The sequence below is a fragment of the Mustela erminea genome, chromosome X, assembly GCF_009829155.1.
Source record: "Mustela erminea isolate mMusErm1 chromosome X, mMusErm1.Pri, whole genome shotgun sequence".
Classification (NCBI taxonomy): Eukaryota; Metazoa; Chordata; class Mammalia; order Carnivora; family Mustelidae; genus Mustela; species Mustela erminea.
This window is the reverse complement of record NC_045635.1, coordinates 1,765,743-1,785,000: the sequence shown is the minus strand read 5'-3', so window position 1 is coordinate 1,785,000 and position 19,258 is coordinate 1,765,743. Positions and strand designations below refer to the sequence as shown.

The 19,258-nt window shown below is 50.1% G+C and overlaps 1 protein-coding gene across 2 annotated transcripts in view; it reads left to right on the top strand.

Moving 5' to 3' along the window:
• Positions 1-18,174, top strand: part of MXRA5 (matrix remodeling associated 5) — a 26,896-nt gene extending 8,722 nt beyond the window's left edge. For both annotated transcript variants that reach the window (XM_032330724.1, XM_032330725.1), the window contains exons 3-7: positions 101-230; positions 449-839; positions 3,170-8,134; positions 10,774-11,674; positions 15,118-18,174. In XM_032330724.1, the coding sequence (XP_032186615.1) occupies positions 101-230; positions 449-839; positions 3,170-8,134; positions 10,774-11,674; positions 15,118-17,026 (8,296 nt within the window). In that variant the 3' untranslated portion in view covers positions 17,027-18,174. The remainder of the gene's footprint in view (positions 1-100; positions 231-448; positions 840-3,169; positions 8,135-10,773; positions 11,675-15,117) is intronic.
• Positions 18,175-19,258: the final 1,084 nt, after the last annotated feature.

Genomic DNA, 19,258 nt, shown 5'->3' with positions numbered 1-19,258 from the left:
CTATCTTGCTCCTGGACAGGCTGTAGAATCTTTCCCATATGGGATTTAAGCATTCACTGTTTCTTAATCCAATTACTATTATCATTTATTTTTCTTTTAGATTTAATAGTATACAAGCTTTGTCAGAAACCTCATTTGCGGGACTGACCAAGTTGGAGCTCCTCATGATTCACGGCAATGACATCCCGAGCATCCCCGACGGGGCTTTAAGAGACCTCAGTTCCCTCCAGGTAAACCCACACCTTTACGAGCACCAGTAATAGCAGACCATTAATGAAGACTGGGTACGACCTAATGCTCCCTAACGATTAATAAAATTGCCATTTTTGGAGGGGCGTTAAAAACCAGCCTCATGTCATTATTCCCTGCCCGTAGTTCTGGTTTCTTTCTCTGCTCGTGGCTTTGTAAATTATAAACAGGATTTTCCACTCCACCCCTGTCTCTATAGGTTTTCAAGTTCAGCTACAATAAGCTGCGTGTGATCACAGGGCAGACCCTGCAGGGACTCTGGAGCTTAATGAGGCTGCACATCGACCACAACAAGATCGAATTTATCCACCCACAAGCTTTCAATGGCTTAACATTCCTGAGGCTGCTCCACTTAGAGGGAAACATGCTGCACCAGCTGCATCCCGGCACGTTTTCCACGTTGACGTTTCTGGACTATTTCAGACTCTCAACCGTAAGACACCTCTACCTCGCAGACAACATGATCAGGACTCTGCCCACGGGGATGCTGCAGAACATGCCACTCCTGGAGAATCTTTACTTGCACGGGAACCCGTGGTCATGCGACTGCGAGATGAACTGGTTTCTGGAGTGGGACGCCAAATGGAAAGGTAAGAGAGGAGGGCAGAGCAAGCGTGGCTCCCCACGGCACATTCCTGACCCTTCTGGAAATGTTCCGCTCTCTGGTGTTCTGACGTTGCTTTATCTTGTGAAGGGCACATCACCAAATCAGTATGGGGTGGGGGGAACATTTATGCAAAGTGTACAACCTTGATGTTAAGACACTCCTGTTCTATAATAGATGTATCATCCCTCCACGAAATCTAAAGTCAAGATCATTTAATCAGTTATATACAGTTGACTACGATTGTCTTTGGTTGGATATCTGGAGTGTCATAAGCAGCTTTGGGTTACAGCTAAATGGGGGTCTTTCTGTGCATCCCTGTCCTATGACGAGGTGATCAAGGAAGTTTGGAAGAGGGAAAGCCAGCAGTGGCTATGACGTTATTCTCTTAAGAATGGGGAGAGAGATGTTCTGCCTTGATCCAGACAACAAAAAAACCTGGAGTGATGTGTAGATATTGCAAAATGATAGATTTTGATTCAAAATAAGGAAGATTTTATCTTATTTTTTTTATCTTTCCTTTATCCCCTTCCTCAAGCCACAACTTGAAACCCATCCTTGACCCCATTAGGTTTACCATATCCCAGGTCTGTTGGCTCATGTCCATCCTCATGGCCCCCAACGTGGGTCCAGCTTCTTTCTTCTCTCTAGGAGGAGAGTCGAGGCTTCTGGGCAGGTCTTTGCAGCCTTGGTGACCCCTCCTTCCAACAACTCCACACAGAGCAGTTGTCAGAACACATTGTCACAGGGAATATGTGGTCCCACTGCTATCTGAAAGTCCACTGGTTTCCCACTGATCCTGGGATGGAGCGTACAATCCTACAATCCTGTAGGAGTTCCTACACAATTGTGCCCCCTCTTCTGCAACACGAGAGTCCTCCATTTAGTCACTCACTGGAGTCGCACTGCGGTCCTTACACCTAACTTTGCTCCCTTACACCTTCCAAACTTATTTTGCTCTCAGTGTCATTGGACCCATGAAGACCACACATCTGCTAGATGTCCCAGGGTCTGGCTTAGTTTCAGCACTCAGAGCTTTGTTAAAACATCGCCTGTCTTGGGGCGCCTGGGTGGCCCAGTAGGGTAAGCATCTGACTTCAGCTCAGGTTACTATCGTGAGGTCCTGGGATGGAGTCCCATGTGGGGCTCTGTGTTCGGTGGGGAGTCTGCTTCTCCCTCTGTCCCTTTCCCAGCTCATGCTCTCTCTCTCTCAATTCCAGATAAATAAAATCTTATTATTTTTTTTTAAATCACCACCTTTAAGAGGTCTTGCTGTCCTCAATTTCTACTTATTGTCTTTTCTTGTGCCCATCTAGGACCTTCCTACACACACACCTTATGTCCTACTGTCATGTGCCTCCAAGTCATAGATGATGGCCCTTTGACTGGTTTATTCCCAGTGGGAATGAAAACAAGAGGACAGATATCAAGAGGACTGTAGTGTTCTCCTTTTCCTAATGCAAGAACGTGTGGTTCCTATTTATTGGTATAGAAGGAGCATCTAGGTCTGGAGCAGGGAGAGAACATAATCTGGTCTTGCAAATGTTAGTCGGAGGAGACTTTGGGACTCTGCAATAGGCACATCAAGTAGAAAATTGGGCGTGGAGTTCATAAAATGTGTGTTGACTAGAGAAGCACATATGGGAGCCATCAATGGATCATGGCTGTTGACAGAAACCTACACGTGGGTTAGGCCATGGATGATGGGGTACGAGATCAAACAGGGTCTAGACCAAGTCATGGAACACTGCCTCACTAATGGGTCGGGGGACTGAGAAAGACAAAACAGTGAAAGAAACAGAGCAATGACCAGATTAGGAGAACATTCTGGAAGACTTCATGTTCAGGAAGCCAAGAGTAGAATGTGAATCCAAACTATAGATACTGCCTGAAATGCAAAATTATAGCAACAGAAAAAGAATTATAAAAGGTACATACGACATGATTCATGGCAAAAGTGGGTCCTTTAACCCGGAACTATTTTCATTGGTTGAATTTATGTAGATTCTCTTGGACCTTTTGAGAAGGTAAATTGTATAATGTCTGTGAATAGAATTGCTTTAAAAAAAAACACTTTAGAAAGAAGTATTCATTATTCATTGCCACGTAGTTCTAAAAATGGTAGTTCCTTGCCACACTGTGTGCTAAAGGGATTTAAGGTCATTGGTGAAGTCACAGATGTAAGATATTAAATCCTGATGGCCATGCACTGAGGATGTAAAGACACACACAGTGACTTTGTCCTCTGGCTGTGTATAAGACATGCCGCTTTTGGGTTCATTAACTTATAGGATGTTTTTTGGTTATCTGTTTTAGGGACTCTGAAGTGTAAGAAGGACAAAGCCTACGAGGGTGGTCAGTTATGCGCCATGTGCTCCAGTCCCCCCACACTGCACCAACAAGAGATTCACAAGCTGAAGGATATTACTTGTCTGAAGCCTTCCATAGAGTCCCCTCTGCGACAGAACACGAGTAAGAACAGTGAGGAGGAGGAGGATCTCGAAGAGGATGGTGACAGCCAGCTTTCTCTGGAGGGGTTCCAATTCCCCCCATGGAACATCTCTTTGAACATGACCGATGAGCACGGGAACACAGTGAACTTGGTCTGCGACATCAAGAAGCCAATGGATCTGTACAAAATTCACTTGAACCAGACGGACCCTCAAGAGATTGACATAAACGCAACGGTTGCCTTGGACTTTGAGTGTCCGATGACTCGGGAAAACTATGAGAAGCTGTGGAAACTCATTGCCTATTACAGTGAGGTCCCTGTGAGGCTGAACCAAGAACTCATGCTCAGCAAAGACCCCAAGGTCACTTACCAGTACAGGCAAGATGTAGACGACGATGCCCTCTACTACACGGGCGTCAGAGCCCACATTGTCGCAGAACCGGAATGGGTCATGCAGCCGACCATAGATCTCCAGCTCAACCGACGTCAGAGTACGGCCAAAAAGGTGCTGCTGTCCTATTATTCCCACTATGCATTAACAATACCCACCAAAGAGGCAAGGCAGTCTCAGAGCAGAAGCTGGGTGATGATTGAGCCCAACAGAGCCGTGCAAAGAGCTCTGACTGTGTTGGAAGGGAGCCCATGCCAGCTGAGCTGCAACGTGAAGGCTTCTGAGAGTCCATCCATCTTCTGGGTCCTCCCAGATGGCTCGGTCCTCAAAGCACCCATGGAAGACGAAAATGGCAAGTTCTCCATCCTCACCAGTGGCTGGCTGAGGATCAAATCGACAGAGCAGTCAGACTCGGGTTTGTACCAGTGCATTGCTCAAGTGAGGGATGAAATGGACCGGATGGTGTACAGGGTCCTTGTCCAACCACCTGCCACACAGCCACCCAATGGTCATATGGTGACAATTCAGAAGAACCCAGGGGAGCCAGTGATGTTGCCTTGCAGTGCTCTGGCTATCCCTGAAGCCCAGCTCAGCTGGATTCTTCCAAACAAACGGATAATTAATACTTCGGCCAACAGCTCACATGCATACATGTTGGCAAATGGAACTCTTTCCATCCCAAAGGTCCAAGTCAGTGATGGCGGTTACTACAGATGTGTGGCTGTCAACCAGCAAGGGGCAGATCATTTTACTGTGGGGGTCATGGTGAACAAGAAAGGATCTGGCAGGTCATCCAAAAAGGGCAGACACCCAGGTGGGAAGACTCTTTCCAGAGTGCTAGGAGATGTGGTGGAGGACGAAGGGGGTTCAGGCATAGGAGATGAGGAGAACACTTCAAGGAGAGGTCTACACACAAAGGACCAAGAGGTATTCATCAAAACAAAAGATGATGCCACCACTGGAGGTAAGAAACCCAAGAAAGGGCGAAGAAAACTCAAACCCTGGAAGAATTCTGTAAAAGAACCTGAGACGAACATCGCAGAGGGTCGCAGAGTGTTTGAGTCCAGGCGAAGGATAAACATGGCAAACAAACAGATTAATCCAGAGCACTGGGCAGATATTTTAGCCAGAGTACGTGGGAAAAATCTCCCAAAGGGAACTGAAATACCCCAGGTCATTCAAACCACCACTCCTCCATCCGTGAGTCCAGAAGTGACACCCCTTCTGCCGGCTGTTCCTCCTCCCTCGATATCTCCTGCATGGACCACAACCAGTGCCGAAGAAACCTCAGCAGATGCATCTCTGTTTGGTGAGGAGGATGAGGTTTCCAGTACTGTGTCCTCAACCAAGATGGGACTGGAAAGTGGACAGGATGGAGGAATTCTTTCTGAGCCCAAAGTGACAAGCACACATCTGGAAGAATTCATTGACCATGACTTTTCTAACACTGAGGATACAACTCCTGCTGAAGTTGACCCAAAGTGGGCTACAGCCAGCACCCCAATATTCATGCCTCATGAGTCTTCTCCTACTCTGCAAACCCTAGACCTGGTCTCTGAGGAGTCCACTGGTGAAAATACAGCCACAGAGAGCTGGCCTCCAGTAGATGCTGGATCCATTCCAGAGCCTACGTCAAATGATTATGAGTCTCCGTTGGATGCCGTCTCTTTGGCTGAGTCCGAGACTATACCATATATGCCCCCAGATTTGGAGACTAACCCACAACCAGATGCAAAGAACTTGCAAGAGCTGACCTCCGCTCCCTTTCTGCCCAATACCGTTTTATGGGTTGATGACTCCAGGACATCGGAACCCATAGGAGGGCTCACATTGGGGGAGCCAGATGCTCTATCACAAGGACATCCACAGGGAGAAACAGATGACAGACACCTTGTGAAAGGTGCTTTGAGCACTCAAGGCAACCTGGTGATTGAAAAGGGCACAGAGGACGATTCCGAGGCCCTACAGGAAGGAGATATGCCAGAGAAAGACCCCACAAACTCCCAAAGTCCTGAGAGTATGGGAAAGCATGTCGGATCTACCACTCTTCTTGACTCGGCCCTGGGAGTGAATGGTGTCACTCCCTTTACACATCCCAGCGAAACCACACTCGGCCCTCTCTTTGACAAAGTCACCACCACGGTAGCAGCAGTGATGCCAACCGAGAAGGCCACTTCACCTCTGGAGCTGACCACTCAGCCTTCTCGAAAGAGACCCAATGGGAGGAGGAGATTTCGCCCCCACAGATTCCGACACCGCCATAAACAAACTGTACCCACGACTTTCGCCCCAATGGAGGCGTTTTCTACTCGACCTACTCAAGCACCTGAAGGAAAGGCTCCAGACCACGTGTGGAGTACGCCAGGAGCAAAATCTTGGGTTGACAGCACCGTTGGTATCCCCAAGCAGTTGGAAATGGAGAAGCAGGCAGAACCCATATCCAAGGGGACCCCACGAAGGAAACACGGGAAGAGACCAAATAAACATCGGTATTTCACTTCTACGGTGAGTTCTCCAGCCTCTGCAACCACGCCCAGCCCTTCTCTGGAAAACAAACATAAAAATGTCATTGCCCCTGGTTTGGAAACTGTACTCTCATCGACAACCATTTCCCTGACAACTGGGGACCCTCACGGGAGAGCTGCTGTGACAACTACCACAAAAAGTCACTTACCATTCAATAAATTCCAAGAGATGATTCCAGTCACCCCTAAGCCTGAATGGGATGGAGAAGAAATGAAGAATTATGGTGTCACAAACATTGAGGACTATAAAACCCACAGCTCAGTCCCTGACTCCTCCTTCACTAATGCCACATTACCTCCTGGCTCGGAGGTCTCCACTGTGGGAGAATTTCAGGAGGAATCAGCTCCCTCTGGCTTTCCAGGAACCTCACGCTGGAATACCCCAAGTGTAGACCAGCCTTGGAGGCTGCAGACAGACAAACCTCTTGCCAGCTCCATGGAAACCTTTACAGACTCACCTTTTCTTAAACAGGTGGAGGACCTGGGTGTTCCTTCTGAGTTTCCACCATCCGTTGCAGCCTCTACACTGTTTCAACCAGAAAAAGAGGTTGTTTCAACCACCGTCTCAAGCATAAAAGTAGAACCATCTTCAAGTAAGGCAGAAACCGCCATCCGTGCTCAAGATCATCACAAAAGCACTCCAGCTGAAATTAGACCTCGGCATCACACCCCAACTCCTGTTCAAATGGAGAAGACAGCATCCCCACCCCAGGCCACCACTCTTGTGTCTTTGGTACAGACCTTCACGAAGCCCACACCTCTTCCTTCAAAGACACCTCCAACATCAACAGGTTCGAAGGAAAATGTTTTCTTGAATTACGTGGGGATCCCAGAAGCCAAAGCACCCCCCGTGAATAATGAGGGAACTCAACATATATGGACACCAAATGAATTATCTACCCCTTCTTCCAACCAGGATAAATTTAACCCAGCTCCAAAGCAGCCGTTGGAAAAGGAAGCCTTGGATGGAAAGACCCCTAACAGTCTTCCACATGGCCACGATGGTAACCACCAGAACGGGAGAGTCCATATGTTCCCCCAGCCAGCCAGAATTCCTGCCAAACCGATCCCGCCTAGGGGGACAGTGAGACCACCACATACGGCTACAGAAGGCTCCTTTAGATTCTTTGTAACTTTCCAACCTCCCCGTCCCTTGACCAACAAACCAGGAATAACGTCGTATCCTTCAAGGGTTTTGCCAGAGAACAAGCAGTTGACGACACCGAGATTACCAAGTACGACAGCTCCCGTTGTTCCAGTGCATAAGCCCAAACCTGGCATCCCCACTAAGTTGACTGACCCAGGGATGGACCAGTTCAACAGCAACTCCAAAGTGTTTGGGAACAACAACATCCCGGATCTCAGAGACCCTGTTGGCAAGCTTCCAAGTTCAAGAGTTCCCCATCATCCCAATGGAAGATTCCCTTTCTTTTTCAATAGGACTCTGTCTTTCCCGCAGTTGGGAGTTACTCTGAAGCCCCAGACGCCTACCTCTCCCACCCCTGTGATAAGAGAGAGAAAAGTCAACCCAGGTCCCTACAATAGGATACATTCTCAGAGCGTCATCCACGTGGACTTTGGTCCCCCGGCACCTCCATTATCGCACGTGCCCCAGGCCACGGGGCCACCCTCCACAAACTTACAGAACATCCCTGTGGTCTACTCCACCCGGAGCTCCATCCCCTTCATGGCGTCTTCTGGCCAGCCTTCCAGAAGCTTCCATCAGAGCAGCTCAAAGCTCTTCTCTGCTGCAGGGCCCCCTGCATCCAACTTTTGGACGGTTGGGGAAAAGCCCCAAATCCTCACCAAATCCCCTCAGACCGTGTCTGTCACTGCGGAGACAGATGCTGTGTTCCCGTGTGAGGCCACGGGGAAACCCACACCTTTCATTACGTGGACAAAGGTTTCTACAGGTAAGACGTTTACATGTCTGCATTTTAACTGGAACTCGTGTAGAAGGAGGTTCCTTGAGTCCGTGACCCCAGGCAAAGCTATAGGGTTTGGGCAAAGGACAGATGGATGGGATGGAAGGAGACATTTGAACCTAGATACAAGGATATGACTTGTAGGAAGTAAGAACCGAGAGCTCTTCCTTCAGCTCTAAAGTATATGCTATTTTAATGGGACTATGGAGACATGTCATAGGTTCTTTGGGTAGGGAATGACGTAGGCTCAGAAACGCTTCATGATGCAGCCACTTGCCTTTTCCCAGCGAAGCCTAGCACAAAAGTTTTCCACCACCCCCGTGGGGTACCATGAGGGTAAGGAGGAGTGAGCAGATCCCCCTTCCCCTTCCTCTGGCACCAGAGATGAAGCAGCTTATTCTGGGCTCATCAGACATCACTTTGATTGGAACTTAGGGATATGCTCCCGTTAATTTGCTTCAGCGGCCCTACGAAGCATTGCAGCCTGGAGCCTGGAAGTCTGAGATCCAGGCGGGGCTGAGGTTGGGAGTCTGAGATCCAGGCGGGGCCAAGGCTGGTTCCTCCTGAGGCCTTTCTCCTTGGCTTGTAGACCCCATCTTCTCCCCTTGTCCTTTTATGGTTGTCCCTCTGTGCAGTCTGGGTCCTCACCCCTTATTCCTATATGGACACAAGTCATCTTGGATTACAGTGCACCTTGGTGACCTCATTTTAATGTCCTTATCACTTGAAAGGCCCCATCTCCAAACAGTCATATTCTGAGATCCTAGGGGATAGGACGTCAGAGTATGAATTTTGGCAGGACACCATTCAGCCCATAACAATGACCTCTACTTGGAATTCTGGGATGTCCAAAGAGCACTCGGCTTTGTAAAAATGACCATCTCTCTGGAAGGTCAAAACAACTGCCTGGTGACAGCGGAAAGTACCATCTGAGAAGCCACGGCCTCTGTGAAAATCCTATCTTGTCCCTCTTCCTTTTCTTTTGTGCACCATGAACACGGCCATATCCTTGAGGCCTGGATTCTGATCAGAGGGTTTTTTGTTTTTTTTCCCCCTTCTTCTTCTCCATTTTGGTGTTACAGGGATGATTTATGTTCATAGCACTTGAGGGACCTGAGCATTCTTTGCTTAGGCTTATCTCACCCCCGTTGGAAAGGTTCCAAAATTCAGCAGAGGCTCTGGGTCACGGGGAATTATGAACGTCTTTGATCAGCTCGACATTGATGTCATACGTTTTCATAATGATTTAATAAGGAATGTTGCTCGAAGGGCGAGTGGGGAACACCATGGGGTTTTCATGCTAAAAGGATGGTGCCTTTGTTTCCCTACTGGGCAATCCCGTTTGTATTAATCTGTAGGGTTTTCTCGATCTTGTGTGATACCAGAGCATCCGGGGCTATGCCCCTTCACAAGACATACACATGTATATGCCTCACCACGAGTCAGCTTCTCCTGCCGGCTGCAGCAGAGGGAGCTGGCCAGAGCTCACGCGATGGCGGGCGGTGGAGGCAGGACCCCGGAACCCAGCTGCGTGGGAGATGAACAGAATGCTGTAGCTCAGGGCTTTCCAGTTTTTAAATCTGGGACTTGTTATTCTTCAGAAAGGTTGGGCCAGCCCATCAGGAAATGCCTGCCACAGAAGACCGTTTATTATTCCGTCTCCGCGAGGAGGGGACCACACAGGGGAGGACCGGGGTCTGTCGGCAGGCAGAGGGAGAGGGGGAAACGAGCACAGGAACCTTTGTTGTGGTTTCTGCGAGAAGACACAGGCGAGGCAGGGCGAGCAGACTTAGCACCGGCTGGCTGGAATGATTTCAGTGGCCTCTGGAGTGCAAGCAATCCCCTATTTCCCCAGGACTTGCCCTGGGCGGATGAAGGCAGGTGCATGGTGGCCTGGGCATGCGGGAGAGCCCCATAGACAAGGCACTGGGGGTGTAGACTCTGTGTTGTTTGCTTTGCATATAGAAGGTGAATGGCTTGCTGAGCATAGGAATGGCCTTGCTCTGGAAGGGGCCATGCTCCCACCAAGGTCAGCCTGACCCAGATGTCCTAGCATCAGGAACTCTTGGATAGCACAGATCCCCTCTCTGGCAGAGCCCCCAAGGAGATGTGTCATACAACACAGGGAGGACCGGGGCGGGGGCGAGAGGGGAGCCCAGGCCCCGGACTGCAGAAGCTGGCGTCCAACGCAGCCTCAATGGGCGGTGAAGGACCTGTTCGTGCTGGCTCGTGCTGGACTCCAGAGCCTGGCCGGGGAGTGGTGGGAGGTGGCTGCAGGCCTGGGAAGCTCAGGAGGTCAACACCCGTCCCAGGGAGGCAAGCCTGCATCTCTAGGACCTGAAGGGACAATGAGGTCCCCTGCGGAAAGCCTGGGCCTCACGGCAGCTTCCAGAACACTCCGCGAAACCCACGCCAGCTGCCTTTTGCTTGAAGGGGGCATCGGCGTGAGAGCCGAAAATGTTGCACGGGAATGTTGTGTCTTCTCCATGTTGGAGGTGGGGCTGGTCTCTGCTGTTGCTGTTGGCGACGTAAAGGGGAGAATTCGGCTTCCTTCCAACAGTCCCTCTTGGTTTTTCCTGAAAGGCTGTGTCTACGCAGAACCTGACTCCGCCTGTTCTGTCTTTCAGGCGCTCTCATGACCCCCAACACCAGAGTGCAGCGGTTCGAGGTCCTGAAGAACGGGACCCTTGTCATCCGGAAGGTGCAGGTGCAGGACCGAGGCCAGTACCTGTGCACGGCCAAAAACCTGCACGGGGTAGACAGGATGGCCGTCCTGCTGACCGTCACTGTGCAGCAGCCCCAGATCCTCGCGTCCCACTACCAGGACGTCACCGTGTACCTGGGAGACACTATCGCCATGGAGTGTCTGGCCAAGGGAACCCCAGCTCCCCAAATCTCCTGGATTTTCCCGGACAGGAGGGTGTGGCAGACCGTGTCCCGCGTGGAGGGCAGAATCACGCTGCACGAAAACAGGACCCTGTCCATCAAAGAGGCCTCTTTCTCAGACAGGGGAGTGTACCAGTGCGTGGCCAGCAACGCGGCGGGCGCGGACAGCCTGGCCATCCGCCTCCACGTGGCGGCCCTGCCGCCGGTTATCCACCAGGAGAAGCTGGAGAACATCTCGCTGCCCCCGGGGCTCAACATCCACATCCACTGTACGGCCAAGGCCGCGCCCCTGCCCAGCGTGCGCTGGGTGCTGTGGGATGGAACCCAGATCCGCCCGTCGCAGTTCATCAACGGGAACCTGTTCGTCTTCCCCAACGGCACGCTCTACATCCGCAACCTGGCGCCCAAGGACAGCGGCCGCTACGAGTGCGTGGCCGCCAACCTGGTGGGCTCCGCGCGCAGGACCGTGCAGCTGACCGTGCAGCGCGCGGCGGCCAACGCGCGCATCACCGGCACCTCCCCGCAGAGGACCGACGTGCGCTACGGCGGGACCCTCCGCCTGGACTGCAGCGCCTCCGGGGACCCCTGGCCACGCATTCTCTGGCGACTGCCGTCCAAGCGAATGATAGACTCGCTTTTCAGGTAGGTGCCCGCTCCGGGCTCTCCATCGGTCACTGCTCTCCTGCACCTGCTTCTCCTTTGGGTGCGGGGGGCCGCGTCCTAAAATATGCCTGGGGCCATCCTGGGAACCCTCTCCACGGGGCGGGTCAGAGAAGGGAATATGCGTCCGAGACAAGGACGCACAGAACTGATTCCCCGTGTGTGCCACGCTGGAGAGGGGCACATTCCTCCGGAGATCTTGTCATTATAAACTGGGGACAAACACTGGGACTTTGTCTTTCTCCTTTCCCACCCCGCAGGGGGGAAACAATGAACCAATAACTTTTGTTTTACTGAGTATATTTTAATCGTGTGTTAAGAGATAATAGTAGCTACAACATTTGGGTTGCCTTCTCTGTTTTGTATGATTTCAACCGAATAGAGAGGCAGTTGCACATCTTATCGTAAAAGGACTTTAGCTTAAGAATGAAACGGTGTTGAACACAAAAAGGTTAAAGGCATGACTAGGACACCGGCTGGGCACATCCAGTTCTAACACTTTATTTTGTCTGCAAAGAAAGTCAGATTCTCATCCAGTGCTTTCCATTTCCCACCTGTATGGACCTAGCGCACTAGTTCTCAACCCCCCGGGGGCGATTTTGGCCCGAGGGAACCTTGGACTGTGTTTGGAGACATTTTTGATTGACATAACTCAGGGAATGGGGGAGTGCCACTGGTATGTGGTGGGCAGAGACCAGAGATGCTATTTAGAGCCCTTCTGTGCCCAGGATGCCCTACACCAGAGAGCCATTCAGCCTCAAATGTTGGTAGTGCCCAGGCTAAGACTCTCTGACCTAGCAGGAAAGACAACTGACCTATCATCTATACATCTGTCTATCCATATATCCATCCATTCATCCATCCATCCAACCATCCATCCATCCATCCAACCATACATCTATCCATCCATCCATCCAACCATCCATCTATCCATCCAACCATCCATCTATCCATCCAACCATCCATCCAACCATCCATCCATCCATCCATCCATCTATCCATCCATCCATCCAATCTATCCATCCATACATCCATTTTATCTATCTGTCATCTATCTACCCATCCATAGGTCCATCTAACCATCCATCCTATCTGTCTATCATCTATCTATGTCTATCTATCCATTCATCAGCTACGTATCTATATCTAGATATATATCCATCTATACATCCATCTACCCATCCGTCTTATCTATGTATGTATGTATCCATCTACCTATGGATACATCCATCTATCCATCATCTATCTATCCATCTATCTATCTATCGCAGTGGTTTTTAGCTAGACAGATACACCACCAGGGAACACCTGTCAGTGACTGGGGACATTGTTGGTGGTTACACTAGAGTGGAGTCTGCCACGGGCATCTGGTAGGTGGAGACCAGGACAGCTTCTCAGCACCCTATGGAACTCAGGATGCCCTACCCCAGAAAGTCATCCAGCCTCAGATGTCAGCAGTGCTCAGGCTGAGAAACCATAGGCTAGGTCCAAAAGAGCCAACATCTCTCCATGACCCGTCTCAAGGTACGGGGCACAGAGACATTGGTTGGCAAAATGGAATCACGGAAGCATTAGCGGTGCCATGGTGGAGAAGCCCTGGCTTACGCTGTGTCTTCAGCATCCACGGCTCAGCTGCTCAGGCAGGAATGCATGTGGACATCAGTCCCACCCAGGAGATGAGGAGGGAAGCCAGCACTCAGGGGCTCTGAGCAGCAGCGCCCGGCCTCCCCTGTCTCTTCCGAATGCAGGAACAAGGCAAACGTGCCTTCTCGCAGCCCGAGTGGTAACGTTAGACAGTTGGGTGGTGCCTGGTGAACCTCGCAGGCTCCATCCAGAATACCACGTACGCAGTTTTCCCTGGACCATCTCCCAGCTCAGCAGATGTCCTGCCATGTGCGGGAGAACTGTTTTCAGCTCTTCTTGGCACGGCTCAGGCAGTGTTGAATGAACGGCACCAAAAGAATGTGATCTCATTACGAATGCGAGCCTTTCGGCTAGTAACTCCCCATAAGTCATAAATCGCTGTCTCTGCTGCTTCGTTATTAATAAATTTTGACTAATGACATTCTTAGGAACGTGTGATTAAACCACGCATGTGGGTTTTGTAAAAGGGCGGGCTCTACGCCTTGCCTACACATCGGGACTATTTAAAAATACAGATTTTTGGATCTTTTCTTGAAGGCCGGTCCCTAGGGTTGGGTAGGCACGTCTGCCGTGCTGGGTCGCTCCAGGGACGGTGACTACAACCCAGGCTGGAATCACCACTCTGAAGTTTCAAAACGCTGGCAGACATGAGCTACTGCACACAGTTTTGGATCCTAAACGCTAAGACACATTGAAATATCTGTGTCTGCTCCTCTCCTATGGATTTATGCGGACCTGGTTTGCACTGTCAACCAGCAAAACAGTTTATGTGGTCATTGTTCGTAGTTGTTTGTGTTTTAGCTACAGTAATCAGGTCGGTTCTACCATAGGTCTACTTCTTCTTTTCTTCTGCAGCTCTTCAACACAGTTCCACCCATGCTGTTCCAATAATGCAATGTTTAGGAACTCTTTGTGGATTTAAGTTCAACCGCCTCCTTCCCCAACATCACCGTCATAAATGATGTGTAATTCCGATTTTTCAATCAGGACACGTACAAAGGAAGAACCTCCCAAGTCTTTCCACCTCTTATTCAAAATATGAATTCTGACACTCAAGGACACCCCAACTTTTAGAAAAAGGTCATATGCATAACGAAGACCTTCCTATCATTTTCCCCATGATTGGCTCCTTTGAAGTGAAAATCTTTTAATTTTCAGTTGACCCAGACGTGCACAGTCATCTTTTCATGTGGGGGAATGCAACGACACTGGGGGTGCTAGCTGGTGAATGTCATCCAGCTTTAGGTACAAGTTCTAGGGAAGAACACATCCCACTGATCTTCTCATGTTCTCAAGAACCCAATCTTAGCATTAAAACTCTGGAAATAACTCCAATCACATGATGCATACAGTAGCCACTTGGCAGTCTCTTGCCTCATAATGGGAGATGACATAATACAAGATGGCCAAGGGTGAACATTGCGTCTGAACCGTTTTATTCAGGAAGAAGTGCATTTCTTTATTGGGTTCATTCAGATTCATTCTCCCCATGGCTGTCGCATTTTGCCTGATTTTATCATTACTACAAGCTGTGCCCTGACCGCCACGCAAATATGCGATGGATGTACACCCACACTAACAGGGTAGAAGTCTTTGACTGCATTTCACATCCTGGAATCAGTGTCCAGGTCAGGCTGCAGAACCGATGTGACATTTTGCAGTAGCAACCATGTACCCAGATAGCTTCTGAGAACCATAATTTTTCGTTTCATTCCAGTGACCAAAAGCCAGAATAGAATGTACGAGAGACTAACATTTTCCTCTTTTTCTTTTCTGGTCAGCTTTGACACCAGAATCAAGGTGTTTGCCAACGGGACCCTGGTGGTGAAATCCGTCACGGACAAAGATGCGGGAGACTACCTGTGCGTTGCCAGGAATAAGGTCGGAGATGACTTTGTCGTGCTCAAGGTGAACGTGGTCATGAAACCAGCCAAGATTGAGCACAAGGAGGAGAATGACCACAAGGTCTTTTACGGGGGTGACCTGAAAGTGGACTGTGTGGCCACTGGGCTGCCCAACCCCGAGATCTCCTGGAGCCTCCCGGATGGCAGCCTGGTCAACTCCTTTATGCAGTCTGATGACGGCGGTGGCCGTACCAAGCGTTACGTGGTTTTTAACAATGGGACCCTCTACTTCAATGAGGTGGGCATGCGGGAGGAAGGGGATTACACCTGCTTTGCCGAAAACCAGGTTGGTAAGGATGAGATGAGGGTGCGGGTCAAGGTGGTGACCGAGCCCGCCGCCATCCGGAACAAGACATACTCTGTGGTCCAGGTCCCCTACGGTGATGTGGTCACAGTCGCATGTGAAGCCAAAGGGGAGCCCACGCCCAGGGTGACGTGGCTTTCTCCAACCAACAGGCTGATTCCCGCCTCCTCTGATAAGTATCAGATTTATCAGGATGGCACTCTCCTCATTCAGAAAGCCCAGCGCTCAGACAGCGGCAATTACACCTGTGTGGTCAGAAACAGCGCCGGGGAGGACAGGAAAACCGTCTGGATTCACGTCAACGTCCAGTCGCCCACCATCAATGGGCACCCCAACGCCATCACCACCGTGCGGGAGATCGCTGCTGGCGGGAGCCGCAAACTCATTGACTGCCAGGCAGAAGGCATCCCCACCCCAAGAGTCTTGTGGGCCTTTCCCGAGGGCGTGGTTCTGCCAGCCCCGTACTATGGGAACCGGATCACCATCCATCGCAATGGCACGTTGGACATCAGGAGTCTCAGGAAGAGCGACTCTGTGCAACTGGCATGCATCGGCCGCAATGAGGGTGGGGAAGCCAGGCTGATTGTGCAGCTCACGGTCTTGGAGCCCGTGGAGAAGCCCATCTTCCACGACCCAGTCAGTGAGAAGATCACCGCCATGGCCGGCCACACCATCAGTCTCAACTGCTCGGCCGCAGGGACCCCAACGCCCACCCTGCTGTGGGTCCTTCCCAACGGGACGGAGCTCCAGAGTGGCCAACAGCTACAGAGGTTCTACCATAAGGGTGATGGCATGTTGCACATCAGTGGCCTCTCCTCTATGGATGCCGGGGCTTACCGCTGTGTGGCCCGGAACTCCGCCGGCTACACGGAGAGGCTGGTGTCTCTGAAGGTGGGCGTGAAACCCGAGGTCAGCAACCAGTACCACAATCTGGTGAGCATCATCAACGGGGAAACCCTACAGCTGTCCTGCGTCCCTCCAAGGGGCCGGCCGGCTCGTTTCTCTTGGACGCTTCCCAACACCATGCTCTTAGAGGGCCCCCAAACACGGGGACGCTTTTCCCTCTGGGAAAATGGTACCCTCACGGTCCGTGATGCCTCCGTGTTTGACAGGGGGACCTATGTGTGCAAGGTGGACAATGAGTATGGCCCCTCTGTCATGAACTTTCCGGTTATCGTGATAGCATATCCTCCCCGGATCACCAGCGAGCCAACACCCGTCATCTACACACGGCCCGGCAACACCGTCAAGATGAACTGCATGGCCATGGGGATTCCCAAAGCCGAGATCACCTGGGACCTGCCAGACAAATCACACCTGACTGCCGGGGCACAGGCCCGTCTCTATGGGAACAGATTCCTTCACCCCCAAGGCTCCTTGACCATACAGCAGGCCACGCACAGAGACGCAGGCTTCTACAAGTGCACTGCAAAGAACATCCTAGGCACTGACTCAAAGACTACTTATATCCACGTCTACTGAAATGCCTCCTCCCAGGACCCGGACTCCACCGCCATTGCTTGGGAAGTTAGAACAAATCATCATTTGTAAGAAAGCCACCACGCCCGGTTGGTCAGAACTCTTAACTGATCTGTCATGGTGCACGGTGGCCCCTGGCTGGGTTTCAGGGTTTCTGGGTTTCAGCTGGGTTTCATGTTGACTTTGACCTCTGCTTGCCAGCAAAAGGAAGCAATGCAGACATGGGAAGGATGGTTCAGCCTCTCCGGGGACTTTCATTCAGGTTTACAGCAGGACGCCTACCCCTGTCTGGCGTTTCGCAGGAGATAGGCTCATCCTGAAGACACCATATGGGCGTGTGTAGCTGACCGAAGGAGCACTCACTGAACATAAACCATAGAGATGACCGGTGCCTTGCTGCCTTGTTGAAGACGTGTCCCCTGGCTAACCTGTTGCAGTCTTAACATGATAGAATGTTCTAGAATGACTACCCATCTTTCACTTACTTCCTGTCACTTTAGAACTCCAGCTTGCCCTCTAAGGGCTTAGAACCACAGGGACTGATGTTTTTGTAACATATGGCTTCCATACAATACAGCTACCATTTTATATGGAACTCACTTTTTTTTTTTTTTTTTAATATATAATGGAACTCACTCTCCCTGGAACTCACTTTTTATATAATGTCTTACATAAAGACATTTTATATTTTCTTTCTAATCAGACGATGAGGCTAGAAAGAAAGCAATGCTTTCTGTCTCATTAAAAATAATAAATTATTGGTCTTTACAAGACTTGGATACACGAGAGCAGGCATGGAAATATAATTGTAAAAGCAAATCCCCTCTACTGCCTTGAGCAAATTCAGTAACTGCTATTTTACTACCTTCCCCAGCAGCCCTATGGTTTTGGAGGCTGGGATGCTGGATTTCCTTGTTTGTGGTTTTATCTGGAGAGCTGAAGTTGGGGAATAGGGCAGGAGATAGCTAAGCCGTGACGCTGCACGGTGAATCCAAAGCCTCCTGGAAAAGTCCGGAACTGTCTCCCCCATCCAGCCCCCATCAATGTGTGCTCATGGAAACTAGGACACATGTTATCCCCATGACTGCTTTACTGTATTTTTAAGGTCAATATAATGTACATTTGATAATAAAATAATATTTTCCAAGTAACTGGGCAATGATAATAGTCCTATTTTCCAGGGCAAGAGCATTTTGAGTGATTTTGCAGGTAAAGCGCAATTCTTGAAAAACTGCTTTTTTCCCCACCACATTAGAATTATTCTGTTCTCTGCAAGGGTGTAGCAGGCAAGGAAACAGAGGCAAAGGCAGTGGCTCCAAAGATGTATTTGATAGGAATATAGGGTGGTATCCTTTGGTCCTGGAGCGTGACAGGTCCAGTATGGAGTAAGACCGTCTGGGGTTGGAGACGGGAACGTGGTTCCTTAGCAATCGCTCATGAAATTTTCTTTAGGAAAGCCACATCTGGGGGATATATACTAGCCTTCCTGAAACATGCAAAAATGGTCATTCCCCAAAGAAGAAAGACAAAAATCAAGAGAAAGCTTTGGGAAATACATGAAGGGTAGCATTGACAGAACAGTGTTGTCCATCTTTGATGAATGGCAGTCACTGAAGTCAGAGTGTGTGACTTTTTGTGATGCTGTGGTATGCACAAAGGACGTCTCACTCATTAACCCATACATTTCCTCATGCAGTACAACCTTTACTATGTGCCGGGCACAGGGAGGAGCCCTGCAAGTACCCAGATGTGTAGGAAACACATCCTGCTTCAAGAGTTCATGCTCCACACACGGACGTTCGGCTAGAGGGCTTCTCAATGTCTGTACTCATCTGGGTGAGTGAGGCATCCTGTGCCCTATAAGGTGTTGAGCAACATCATTGGTCTCTACCCAACAGATGCAGGTAGCACGTCCCACTCTAGGCGTGACAACCAAAAGCTGGCTCCAGATATTGTCAGATGTTACTGCTCAATTGTCCCCAGTTCAGAACCAGTGCCCGAGATGCTAGAAATGTGAAGGGTGATGATGATGATGATGATGAAGAAGACAGATAGGTAGGTAGATAGATAGATGATAGACAGATGATAGATAGATAGATAGATAGATACATAGATAGATGGTAGATGGATAAATAGATATGATGGATGGATGGATGCATGGATGATAGGCAGACAGATAGATATAGGGATAGATGAATGGATGGATGGATGACGGGAGAGAGGAAGGGAGATAGG